We start from the raw sequence: 14,387 nt of genomic DNA on the forward strand, positions 1-14,387 counted from the left end.
AACAATATTTAGACACCAGAAAAAACTGGTGTAGGGAAAACTCTTAAACTGGTTCTTTTTGCATATGCAATTAGAAAAAACTAGATACTTTTTCAAAATTCTGACCCTGAGAGAAAATCTCCTAGGAGAGAAGAGATGAGAAAAGAGACAACAGGCAAGCCAGATAAGTGGCCACCACTGTTGCTCATTGTGACAGGACCAGAGGTGTGGCTCCAGAAATAATCCAAAACCCACCAAACCTTTTACCACTCCAAAAACCTCCCCTACTTATCTTAAAGAGACTTGTAAGTATCTTAAAAAAAACCAACCAAACAAAAAAACCTTCCTGATCCTGAGGGAAAACTCATTCTAGGAGGAACTTGCCTTTGAGATGCAAATATTCTACCTGGTCTTCTCCAGGAACCCTTATCTCACCATCTTCTTAAAATGCAAATTTTGAGAAAGAGGGCAAGGCACAGCTAACAAGCAGCTGTCCTGCCCTTGGGGATTTTTACAAAGTTTAATTAAATTATTACAAAACCACTGTAGGTTAGTTTCTAAAGCTCAGTAAACTAAATGTATTTCATGATCCTGTACAGAGTTAAGTTAATCTCACTGTTAGGTTTATGGTCAACTGCCTCTACCTAGTACTTCTGAGTTACCTTTCTCCACTCTAAGGGTCTGTTCAGGCCCCTAGTGATAATACTAGCTGGGATTCCTTCACCAGGTCAATTATTACCTGCTCTAATTTTGACCATAAGTATGAATTTTCTTCTAAAGTAACCAGATATACAGTTCTATAGAAGATTTGTGATATAATGGTGTAACTCTAGATATGGGAAGAAGCAACAAGAGGGATATTTTCCTGGGAACAGACTAGTAAGACAGGTGGTCTGCTGTTAATAAGGCCTAGTCCAGTAACAGCACATTGAGTGGTCTATCAATGAAATCCTCGCCTGCCCTAGGAATGAGCACTCCTAGCACCATGGGTCAAAATGGTCATGAAATGCCTCCCAAGCCATGGTCGCCAATTTATGACCATGAGGACACCTTCCATCTGCCTCTATAAGGATTAAGTTGCAAGCCACTGAAGTGGCACCCTACTGAGCTCAGGGCGGAGATCAGGAATGAGGCACTCTGCTCTGGGGAAACTAGCAAAACAGGCCTTCAGACAGTTAGATATTTTCAGGAGATTCTATGAACTCAAATTCTAGCATCTCCTCATATCTAGAAAAGCACTAAGATCATTAATGGTGACATCTACTTTGGCCATTAAGGAAAGCTGTCTTACAAAACCACATGGTTCTTAACATCCCACCCAAGGTGCCCGTTCACAGTAATACAGACTGAGTGCTGTACTTTTATCCCCAATGAGTCAGGTATGTCAATGCTTACAGGAAAGTAGTCACTGAACAGGTCTCTGACATTTTCTCCAATGCCTTTTCCTAGATCTATGAAGGGATAAGGTCCTTTTAAGACATTCTCAAATTTTTTGTTTTTACTGGGTTTAGCTATTTATCTTGGTATCCGCCTACTTTTGTGTTGTATTCCTCTCTTACAAAAACAATTGTCTCTGAGCTCCAAGATCTGTGATCTTAGGAACAAATACACACCACCTACCAAAACTGCTGCCACAAACCAAGCCAACATCCCTGTGATGCAGCCCTTGGACACTGCCAGGGTCTCCTTCCACTCCCACCTCTAAGGCTGCAGGGATGTGTGGGCCCCATAACCCTGGACAAATTAGCACGCAGGCAGGAAGTAGATATGGAAGAGACCTTTGCCCCTGTCCCAAAGACTTGTCACTGCCAATCTGTCAGGGGGAATGTTGGACCAACTGACATCCTTCAAAGTCCAATGACCCCCATTTCTGGGCTCTCAAATAAAGTACATTCTTTACTGGGCGTGTTTCCCCTAACAAACTGATAGCCCCAGGTAATGTCTACCTTATCAGAGTCAAATCCCTTGGCCCTTCGTAGACCCTAAACTTGTCACCTACAAACAATCAGAGATTTGTGCACAAGCCAATCAGGAACCTTGTGACCCGAACTTATAAAACACCCCAACAGCCGGCCCCTGCAACAGCAGGCCCTCAGTGCTCATGCAGGTACCTCTCGCCTATGTGGCCAGATGTTGTCTGTAGCAGTGTGCCCTAATAAACTCCTTTCTGTTTCCATTTTAAAAAAAAAAAATCTTGACTTTTAACTTCTTATAACCAATTAGCCATGTTTCTCAAATCTAGTTTGTCAAAAAAAAGTAAACTGAGGTTAAAGTCAAATTTTTATCAGTCTAGCTCAAAAAGCAAGTGTGCCTTAGCCATAAATGACACCTGCTCACTAGCCATAATCTTAAGAATATTTTCAGGAGAAAAATTTAACTATGATCAAGAAAAAAGAGACAATGATGATTTTTTTCCACGAAAGCAATAGATTATAGAACCCATATGAACAATAGGCCCCAATTAAAGGCAAGGTTTTTTGCTTTGTTTTTATTGAAGTATATAGTTGTTTTACAATGTTGTGTTGATTTCTGGTGTACAGCATAGTGATTCAGTTACATATATATATATATTCCTTTTCATATTCTTTTTCAATAGGCCATTACAAGGTATTGAATATAGTTCTCTGTGCTATACAGTAGGACCTTGCTATTTATAAAGGCAGGTTTTTATATAAACTCCTCCCCTAAAAAATTAGAATACTGGTAAACCTTTCTATAAAAAGTCTCTCGTTCCAGACTTTAATCAGCTTCAGTCAAGAAAGTCTTCCACAGAGCTAATCAAAATCACTGTAATTTAACATCCTTGCTCTAATATCATCAGAAACCTCACCTTTATCTAGAACAATAAAATCTCCTTTTGCTCTTTCCCATATCAGAACTTTATAGCCTCTCCTCACAGAATGACTCCCTTGTAACAGCATTTCCCAAAGTCTGGTCATGGAAAACTAATTCCACTGGACATTAACAGATGTCAAAAAGAAAAAAAAAAAAAGACTTCATGGTCAAACAATTCACAGGAACACTGGCTTTTAAAAGTCGAGTAGGGTTTTTTAAATGATAGGGTAACTCCGACCCTTTAATAATGCTGGGTGTGAGGGGATGGGATACAGAATACAGTGTCTCCCCAATTCATTATTTGATTTATTCCTATGATTTCTTCTAAGGGTTTTAGGGTTTTAGCTCTTACATATAGGTCTTTGATCCATTCTGAGTTAATTTTAATATATGATATGAGGGAAGGGTTCAACTTCATTTCTCTGCATGTGGGTATCCAGCTATCCCAACACCATTTGTTGAAAAGACCATTCTTTCCACATTAACTGCTCTTGGCACCCTTTACGAAAATCAAATGACCACAAACGTTACTTGCCCACAGATGTTACCTGACCACAGATGTCACAGGTTTATTTTTGGACTCTCAGACTATCCTCTGATCTACATACCTGTTCTTATGCCAGTACCACATTGTTTTGAATACTGCAGATCCATAGGAAGTTCTGAAATAGAAGTTCTCCAACTCTGTTATTTTTCAAGTTTGTTTAGGCAATTCAGAGCCCCTTGGAATTCCGTATTAATTTTAGAATTAGTTTTTCCATCTTTTCAACAAAGGCCATTGGGATTCTGATAAGGTTTACATTCAATCCATGGATTGCTTTGGGTGTTACTGACATCGTAATAGTATTTAGCATTCCAATCCATGAACCTAGGATATATTTTTCATTTATTTAAGTCTACTTTTATTTCTTTCAATAGTATTTTATAGTTTTCACAATGTCCAAATCTGACACCTCCTTGGCTAAATTTATTCCTATGTATTTTATTCTTTCTGATGCCACTGTAAATGGAATTGTTCTTCCAATTTTATCTTCAAACTGTTCATTGTTAGTGTACAGAAAGACAACTGGTTTTTGTGTTGATTCCCTGCAACTTTGATGAATTAATTTATTAGCTATAATCATTTTTTGCATATTCTTTAGGATCTTTTTATAAAGAATTTAGCTTTTCTCTTGGCCATTTAGGTTTGGCACTTCAAATACCTATAATTCTCTTAAGGCTTCTTTCAAAGGCAAACACAAAGTCCATTCAAAATGGTAAACCCAATGTTACTTCTTTATAAAAGTTTTATCAAAATAATTGAACAAAAATCTAGAAATTTGGCATTAATGTTTCTTAAAATGTCCAAATGGCTGTTTGAAAAATATTAGATGGTATTTTTTTACAAAAACTAAAGGAAGCACTAGCTCTCATTTCCTCATATAATTATAAGTACTTTTGACCTCATGTATTAGAAAATGATTAAGTCCTAAAAATTGATTTTATTTCTTTGAAACTATGATGAAATGAAAAAAAAAATCTGTTTTAACATTTCCTTTATAGTCTGTGGATCTTTCAATCTCTCAAAATCTCTTACTATAGGCTTTTACTCCTAAATTACTTACTATTTGATGTTTCAATGAGGATCAAATTTTTTTTTAAGTTTTAAAGATAACCAACATGGCTCATTTACCTCTTAAAATTGCTGAAATCAGGACTCTACAACTATAGCATTTGAAGATTCTTGCTTTGAAATTCAATAAAATACAATTTTTGAAGAATAAATGTTTCTGTTTTATAAACTATATTTAATACATAGTCCAGCACCTTAATAATTCTTATAAGTAGAAATCTTATTAGATATAAGTAATCTCAGCTTATTTCTAAACCCAATGGTTTGTGTTCTGTTTTAATTAACTGCCTTTCAGAATATATTAAATATAGTCATCTTTCAACCATTCTTTCCCTAATTAAATAATACTTGCAATTAAAATCTTCCCCCATAGGTTCCATTTTTTTTTCCAGCCACTTAATTTTTCATTTTTTTTTTTTCTATTCTGGACCTTATGAGTTTCTCTCAAGTCTTCATGAAATATTGAAGTCAGAACTGGACAAAATAGAATACAACTCCCCACTGAGTCTGCAAAAGTCAGAGGACCTCAGCTAGCCCATGAATAAAATAAATTGCTGTGGGAAAAAAGTCACATTTCTAATCCTCTGAGCAATACATGATTTAAAAAACAATTAAATTTAAGCTTCCAATGATTAAACACTTTGAAATGCTGCTAGCAAAAATCAAATACACTTACCCAATTCAGAAGAGAATTTCATGTTGCCTTTTTCTGGATCTTCAATATGATTATCTACCACATCATCAATTTTGTTTGCTTTGAATTGTGATTCTAATACTTGACTTGGACTTCGAGTGAAACGGGGATAAAATTTTTTGGGGAATGGTCCGTGGGGTCCAGACCCCTTGATGGGCACATTCTTAAGTGGCTGAGTCACTTCACTGAAGTTGAAATAAACAAAAAGCAAAACTGTCCAGGTTGCAGACGTAAAAAGGCATCCATAACAGAAATACCGAACTGTGACACTTCCCATTATAGACCTAGCATAGCTGAAGGGCCATTTTCAGTTTCCTAAAAGAGAAGGACAGATATGTTAGACACTTCAATACACTTATAAATCAACTACCAAGTTTGTATTCACTGTTGTCCACACCATCAAGTGGCACTTTAAACTATTTACTTAGGACCCCTGTGCATACCGTTAACCAAGAGTCAAGCATAAGAAGATACATGGATAGCACTGAATGAAAAAAATAAAAGGATTCAACGGTTAAAACTGCAGGCCAATGTGTTAGTGTTCAGAAAACAAAACGGCAGCAAAATAGCTGACTTATTCATTTGCTCATGTTAATGGATACTTCTTCACCTCTGTTCTGGATTGTTTTCAGTTTGGTAATTTTTTTTAGGTTCTAACTTTTCTTGATGAAAATACAAGTACCACACATGTCATGACAGTACCTCTAAGGTTCCATCTAACTGTAAAACTACAAGACTGTATCTTTTAGTCCAAGGATATTAAAATTTGTTATTAAAAACCAGCAACTTGAAAAAACAATTTTACTTTCCAAAGATTAAACTTGCCCTACTACCCACTCTAGATTCAAGAGTTACATTTCAAATTTAAACTGAAAGAGTTCAAATAATTCTACGTTCCCTCTCCTTATGTCTTATAAACAATATGAGATTGAACAGCATTTTTTCCCTAAGCTTTCTGGTAATATCTAGTTTTCATGGAGGCCCCTCACAACTTCCAGAGGAATTATTTGTAAAGAGCCCAAAGCACATCTGAAATACTTCACTGAACATTAGGGCAGAGAAACCCTATTTAAGTAATGTACACAAAGAAGAAATCTACAAAGCAATACTACTTACACACTACTTCTTTATTTCTACAGTATGAAATAATATAAAAACTATTATCATGCTCCCCAAATCAGGACAAAGCAAATCAGCATCAGTAGGCTCCAACATTCAGCTGTTTTGTACAATGTTATGCCATATGCCCAGAAGACAGTAAACAGCTCAATTTCCTAACTATCTGCCAACCAAGAACTGTTAGTTATTACACTACATGTCAATTCAAAAGCTTAAAAAAAAAAAAGAAAACAACACCCAAACAAACAAAACTCCCAATACTGTAATACCAAAGGAAATGACTACAGCACAAAAGGCAAGTCAGTACCAATGACAACGTGGTCATGTCAGCTGTCAGCACTTTTTAAATTAAAGACATGTACAGAGAAACAACCACTTTATTTAGAAGTGGAAGAAAATGTTCTCTAAGCAAGGTGAATGGAGTCATCAGGACAAATGAAAAGACAAAAAAGGTGCAAATTTGCAACCCTGCAACAAAAATGTTGAGAATAGGGTAGGAACATTTAGGTGAAACATTAGGTTTCAACTAAAACAATCACTGTAACTTCCTAAAACATTTGCTTAGGCATAGGTAAAAAGCAAGCAAACAAATATCATCAAAAATTAAAGGACTAATTCCTCAAAAGGCCATGAAATTCTGAAGTTCAAGACTAACTGCACAGGCTGCTCTGATTCCATAAAGGACTCTGCATCCACGGAGCCAATCCGTTCTTCAACTGTATAAGGAGATTTATATTTAGATTGTTTTCCTCAAGCCACTCCAGGCCTTCCCGCTTACACCTTAGCCTCCTGGACCCTGAACCCAGAAGGGAGCCACGCAAAAGCGGCCAAGAGGGAAAGCCAGCTAATCCCTTCTCCAATCACAAGGAGCCAGAGGGCACTAATCAAGGCCTGTTCCGTCAAGCAGCTCTAGACAATGGGAGACACTCTGACATGTGGTCCGCATCCTTTTCTTTATCCCAAATCCCACCAGCATGTTGGGCAATGTCCAGAATCCTTCAAAACCACAGCTCAAAATGCCTTGATTTGTAACCTTCCCCCACATTCTACCTAAGTGACCCTGCCCCCACCCTTGATCTCATCATCATCCAGAACAGATCAATGAATCTCTTAAACATTAAATTAAAAACTCACTCTTACAGAATCTTAACTCCCCAGCTGTGCTGTTCTTACCTATACTAGCAGCCATCCCTTGGCATAAAGCAGCGAGCGCAGCAAGTATCTGAGGAAGAGCTACCCATGAGAGGGCAGAGCAAAAGCAAGTCTTCAAGAAGTGTGCCTAGTGGGGTCAGAGTTTGCATCTTATAGACCACATGCTCTGACCACAAGGCAACTAAGTTAAAAACTAATCAATGACAAAAAGGTAACTAGGAAACTTCGAAAATGTCTAAATGAAAATTAGAAACTATCTAGAACAAAACAGTAAAAATACTACTTTTCATAATCTGTGGGATATAGCAAAAGCCAAATTTATAGCCTGGGATGCTAATGTTGGAAAATACAGACCACAAAACAATGAATTTTGAAAAATAGAATAAGCCCAACAAAAATAAAAGGAAACAAAAAGAGTTATATAAGGAATTCACAGAAAATGAAAAGGAAACTAGGTAACAAAGCCAAAAATTGATTGTTTAAAAGATCAATAAAATTAACAAAGCACTGGCAAGACTAATCAAGTAAATAGAGAGAAAGCAGAAAAAATTACACAGAAAATGAAAGAGGGCATAAATACAGATGTAGACTAAAAATAAAAGTACTGTTCATAAATTCTGGTGAAATGGATAAATTCTTAGAAAAGTATAAATGCACAACAGACTGGAAAATCAGGAAATCTGGATGGCTGTAATAGTCCTTTTGAGTATTAAACCATTGCAGAAACACTGCTAGACTAAAAAGACAGTTCTAGCAAACATGTGAGGAGCAGATGAATATAGTCTTATGTAACAACCTCCAAAGAACAGGAAAAGAGGAAAAGTTCTCTACTCACTTTCTGAGGCTATTATCCTGGTAACAAAACAAGGACAGTATAAGAAAGGACATTAAACACAATTTCAGATTACAAAAATCTTAAAGAAAACATTAAAACTGGAATCAATAACATTCTAAAAAATGAATACATTTTTTACAAGGCTGGTTCAATATTTGAAAACCTATTATCATTATCTACTACCTTAAAAAAATGAAGGGAAAAATGCACATAATTTGGTCAGTTGAGTTTGTAGAGATTACTAAACTTCAACACTCAATTCTTAGCAAACTAGGAATTAGGAAATCCTTAACCTGACCAAGAACACCTCCAGATACCTTACAGCAAAAATGATACTCAATGGTGAAATGATGACAACCATTTTCTTTAAAAATAGAAACAAGATAAGGATGCCCACATCACCACCATAAATATAGTATTGACAGCAGCAGTGCCAAACTACAGGAAACTCTAGAATGCTTATTAAAAATATAGATTCCTGGGGCTCTGTGCCAAATATGGTAAACCAGAATTTGCAGAGGTAATGTTAAGGAATCTACAGCTTTTAATAAGCTTCCTAGTTAACTAGGATGCATGACCAGATTTGGGAACCAAACAACAGTGTAACAAAAAGACAAGATTAAATTCTAATCCCATTCTGTCATACTTGTTATGCAACTTTAGAAAAATTACCAAATTTTCTTATTCTCATTTTCATCAACCAGATTCCAAGTTAACAATACTCTCTATTTTACTGGATACTTGGAATTAAATGAAGTAATAAGAATTATAAGAGATAATATATGTCATCAGGCACAACGATTAACGCACAAACACTATGATTCACACTAGACCAAGATAATCTCCATAAAAACTGTGACTACTTTTTCTTGTTTCTTTGTTCACTGTATTCCCTTCACCTAGCACAATAAATGGCACATAGAAGATGTGGGAAAATATCTACAGAATGAAAGAATAGAGTATAAATTCAATGAATGTTAACTTTTTCCTCTTTCTCATTAGGTCTAAATTTAAAATATGATATGGAAAGGTATTTGTGACCATTTGTTCCCTATAATGACCTACAAGCCCCTACCTGATGGTCTGACTGTATTTCCCACTACTTCCCTCCTCATTCATTCTGTCCTAGACACAGGGCTCCTTCTGGGTCACTAAGTATGTCAATCGCACTCCCACTTAGGGATTACGCATTGGTTCTCCCCTCTGCCTAGAATACTCTTCATCCCAGCTAACTTCACCTCTATTGAATCTTTGCTCAAATATGACCTTCTCAATAAAGCTCTATCTAGACTATTGTATTTAAAACTGCAACTCAACCACCGAAGACTAGCACTTCCAATCTTCCCTACTCCATGTAATTTACCACTTTTATTACATAATTCCTTATTCATTATGCTTATTATTTATCTATCTCCCCCTGCTAGAATGTAAGCTTCATCAGAGCAGGAGCTTTCTGTCTACCTCCTGAAGTATCCCGAGATTATAACAAAACCTGGCACAAAGCAAACATTTAATAAATATTTGTTGAAATTAATGAAAAAATTACTGTAATATGGTTAACAATATGCTTGCAAAATGCTGGGATTTCAAAACAAAGGTATCATTATCCTGTATGAGTCAAGCAACACCTTATTACTATGCATGGAGAGCATGATTACCTTATTTCAACAACAGTATGAAAACTAGGTATTAAAAAACAGCAGGCTCTCATTTTCCAGTTTCATAAATTAACTAAAAGGTCATTGTGATAAAAACAGGAGGCTACTTTCCATTTTGTTTGCTGCATGATTTTAGGCTACCTCTTGGCTGTCAGCACTTAATGGCAAAATGAAAAAGGTCTTTCCTAAAAGTCTCACCCATAGGATCTGGGTAACGCTGTCCAGATTCTTCACAGAACACCTCACACTCATCCTCTTCACAACAGCTCAACATCAACAATCTTTGTCCTGAACCATAAAATGTAGTAATTCTCAACAATCCCATCAGATAAATATTATTTTTTCAAGCTATATTATGATAATTTTTAGAGAAAAATTTTAATGTAATGAATCATCATACTAAATTAAAGAACCTATAGAAATGAGAGGAATTTACAGAGTTAGGTCACTTTCTTTTAAATAATTAATCACAAATCTTCAGAAGCAAAAGACTTTAGAAGTCTTTTAGACAGGTCAAAAAGTTAACACCCAACTATAAAGAAGTGGAAACTTAATCAAGTGTCTGTAATACAATAAAATAACAGTTCCTTAACTGCTTAAGGAAAGAAATTAAAACATCCAAACAAAAATCAAAAGCTGAAAATTTAATCTAATCTATGCTAACAAGTAATGAATCCAGCATCTATACAATGAAGGCTTTTTGCTTCGTATTCTTTGCTATCCCTTCTATACACTCATGGCTTCAATTTCCAAGGCTGAAAGCTTTTAAAATGAAGGTCAAAGCAAACATTAAAGGTTAGTTAATAAAGAAAATAGCTAGTGACCAAATGCTTTCAATCATAAACTTGAATAGTTAAGAAAACTAAAACTTCAGCAGTTAGGTATCAAAGTAACACATTTTGCAAAAGTTAAATGAATAAAAGGCTAACCACCTGTGTACATGAATTTTCTGTGAGACTAGAGAGATGGTTTCATGCTTTCCTCTAGTCGTGGTCTGGTAGCTGCTCAGGAACAGGTGCCTTTAGTAAGCTGAGAGTCAGGCTTTAGCCAGGGACATACCAAAGAAGAATGGGGAAAGGTACGTGCAATGTGCTGATTAGAATGACAGACCACAGATTTAAGACAGACAAGGAGAAATGGGAGGATGTGGAAGAATGAGGCAGGATGAAAAAATGTGGATGGGCCAATGGTGGGGCTCAATGATTGTTGGTGTCATGTTACCGGAGAGTGACCTGGAAAGACTGAATGTTATGGTTGGAAAATCAGATGTCAATACTCAGACTTTGGAGACACAGTTAATGAGAAGGATCCTTCCTAGATACACAGCTGGAGCTATCCCAATAAGCAATTTGCCTGTAGTATAAGCACTGCTATACTTACTGTAAGCAAACCCCGAGGACAGGATCACTTCCATCTTTTCAAATCCTTTATGTTTAATAAAGTATCTAGTGTTAACAAGTAACAAATAATTGTTTGTATGATTTTTTAAAGTGCATTTGTGCTTCAAAAGAAGTTACAGGACATTGTTTAGATTCTGTGCAATGTGAAATCTTAGAGTATAATATGTGAGCAGAGCACATCCTGGGAAACAAATGTTTACTGTGAAGGAGGAGGAGGAGAGGAAGAAGACATCTAAACAGTTTAAATGGATAGTTTCATTAGACACTGTCATTATTATTATTATCTTCTTTTTTACTGAATTATAATTGACTTACAATATTATATTAGTTTCAGGTGTACAACATAGTGATTCACTATTTTTATACACTATAAAATGATCACCACGATAAGTCCAGTTACCATCTGTCACCATCTAAAGTTATTACATTACTGACTATATTTTTTTCTTTTTTTTTTTTCCTGGTTCAAAGTAATGGTTTATCTCCACCTGTAACACTAGCGGAGTCCAAAACAGACTCACATACATAGACATAGTTTAAATGTAACAAAGAAAGATTTGGACTATGTACACAGAAGAAGGGAAGGGGATTTTTCACGTCAATCTTTTCCTATTTTGCAATGCCTGAGTAGTAGAAACTAAACATTTTTTCCCAATTCAATTCAGTATAACTGACTGTATTTTCTATTCTGTATATCACATCCCCATGACTTCTTTTCTAACTGGAAGTTTGTGCCTCTAAATCTCCTTACCTATTTCGTGCATCCCCCACCCCATCCCCTCTGGCAACTACCAGTTTGTTTTATGTGTCTATGAGAGTCTGTTTCTATTTTGTGTTTGTTTGGTTTTTTAGATTCCACATATAAGTGAGATCTTTCTCTGACTTATTTCACTTAGCATAATACCCTCTAGGTCCATCCATGTTGTCACAAAGAGCAAAATTTCATTATTTTTTAAAGGCTGAATACTATTTCATTGTATTATATAAATATATATGTCACATCTTCTTTATCTTTTTAACTATCAGTGGACACATACATTGTGTCCCATATCTTGGCTATTGTAAATAATGCTGCAACGAACATACGGGTGCATAAATCTTTCTGAATTGACGTTTTTTTGTTTTCTTTGGAAAAATACCCAGCAGCATATTTGCTGGATTGTATGGTGGTTCTATTTTTAATTTTTTGAGGAATCTCCATAGTGTCTTCCACAGTTGCTGTTCAAAAACCAAGCTTGTTTTTGCTACCATCAGCACCCACTGTTGTTATATCAAAAGTGCTTTGTGGCAAACTACTTAGGTCACAAAGGTCTAAAATCTCATGAGATCTCAATTTAAATTCCGGCACCATTATCAGATTACAGTGAAGGGAATTTCTAAATAGCACAAAAGCTGTCGCTAAGAAGACCCATTTTGAGATGCTTTTCATAGTCATCTTCCAGTAACAAAGAACACAGTACATACCCACTACTAAATTATGCTCAAAAAAGTAGTTAATATATAAAGTTCCCTAAGACAATGCCTGTTATACACTGTCACGCTACAGATGGATACTTAAAATCATTCCAGTAATTTTCTAGTCACAAACTATCAAATGTACTAAACAATCTGACATTTTTCTTCTGAAAATCACTAAACAATCCTAAAGTAAAGGCTAACACTGGGAACACAGTAGGAGCTCTATATGCTAGACAAGGTGCTGGGGATTCATATTTTAAGCTCTGCTATTATGCATAAAAATCAGAAAATCTTTGTTGAGCAGCCTGAGCTGGTATGCTGAATAAGGAAGCACAACCACCCACACGGGGGCAGCAGGCAGCTCCTCTCAGCAACCCAACTCCCTTTGGAGAAGTGAAACCCACAGGGTTTCTCTGATTGAAGGTGCTGGTTCAATACACCCACGCAAAGGATGGAGTCACGGTATCTACATGGATCCCAGAACTGGGGTTGGGGGCACGGGCACAATGGGCCGGGCTCTGCCCCAGGTCATGAGCAGGAGACAGAAAGTCAGATTGGGGTGGCCGTTACTAACTTAATGCATGCTTAACTCTAAGTGGCTATTCTAAAAGATGCCCTGGGAAAAGAAAAGTGGGAACTTATGGAGGGCACCCTAAACTCAAGTCCTTATCCAAATGTCCAGATTCTGGGTGTGAGTAGAATTATCAAAGTTATAAAATGCTTAGGCAACAACTCAGAAAAATAGTTATTGTCCTCAAAAGTTGTATTTCTCATCACAATACAGATGAGCCGAAGTTAAAAATTAAAAACCACCTGAAATATCACCTTTATTAATTTTCTTTTGTAAATTCTACCAGTTATTTTTAATCATTCTACATTAGCTGTAAAATGTTATACTGCTATTAGCAATTACTGAAAAATACATTTAATAGACTCAGGTTAGTGGCATTATGGATAATGTTCTACTTATTTTATTAAAAAGAAATACAAAGATATGTATTACTTTAGCAATCAGGGTAAAATTCTTCTTACAAAGTTTTCTTAGAAAAAAACTGAAAAATATGAACAAATTTGGAGAGGATTAAATATTTGAAGGTTTCAAATGAAATATATGGTCTTTTAACCTCAAGAACAAAGGAATTTTAGCATACTTAAAGGAAGAAATACTTTAATTCCATTAATTTGTCAAAAGTTTGAGAATAAAATTTAGACGCTAAATCTAAAAGCATGATTTGAAAAACTTTTTCCTCTATGAACCATTATCTAGTCTAAAATTCACATGCCTCTTTAATGTCCATCTTTTCTTTCTTTTACTACAGACTAATGAGACAATTCTATTTAACTAAACAAGACAGCTTTCATTTTCCTTCAGTACAAAATAATTCTCATAATATTTAATGAAGTTTAAAACGTCTATCTTTAAATGTTAGGTATTTTCCTGTCAGTAGATTCCAGCTATTTTCTCATCAGTATACTCTATATTCCAAAGGGTCAAACAGCAAACATTTGTTAGCTTTTTCCATAAAAGAGACACATTCATATTTTAACTGAGCTACAGTCATGTAAGTACAAATACTGATTTACAACAGTGCCCTTCCTACATACCCTGTGAAATTACCAGGTGATGACAACACAAAAATACACA

The 14,387-nt window shown here is 35.7% G+C and overlaps 1 protein-coding gene across 4 annotated transcripts in view; it reads right to left on the reverse strand.

Moving 5' to 3' along the window:
* Positions 1–14,387, reverse strand: part of GALNT11 (polypeptide N-acetylgalactosaminyltransferase 11) — a 48,094-nt gene that overhangs the window by 21,400 nt on the left and 12,307 nt on the right. For 3 of the 4 annotated variants that reach the window (XR_004321208.1, XM_032483070.1, XM_032483071.1), the window contains exon 2: positions 5,103–5,435. Coding sequence is in view for 3 of the 4 variants with exons in the window: in XM_032483070.1 (XP_032338961.1) it covers positions 5,103–5,397 (295 nt within the window). In the remaining variant the exon portion in view is untranslated. Of the gene's footprint in view, positions 1–5,102; positions 5,436–5,563; positions 5,662–14,387 lie in introns of those variants that run through there. The other variant, XM_006174864.3, reaches the window with a different exon arrangement.

Source organism: Camelus ferus, chromosome 7, assembly GCF_009834535.1.
Source record: "Camelus ferus isolate YT-003-E chromosome 7, BCGSAC_Cfer_1.0, whole genome shotgun sequence".
Classification (NCBI taxonomy): Eukaryota; Metazoa; Chordata; class Mammalia; order Artiodactyla; family Camelidae; genus Camelus; species Camelus ferus.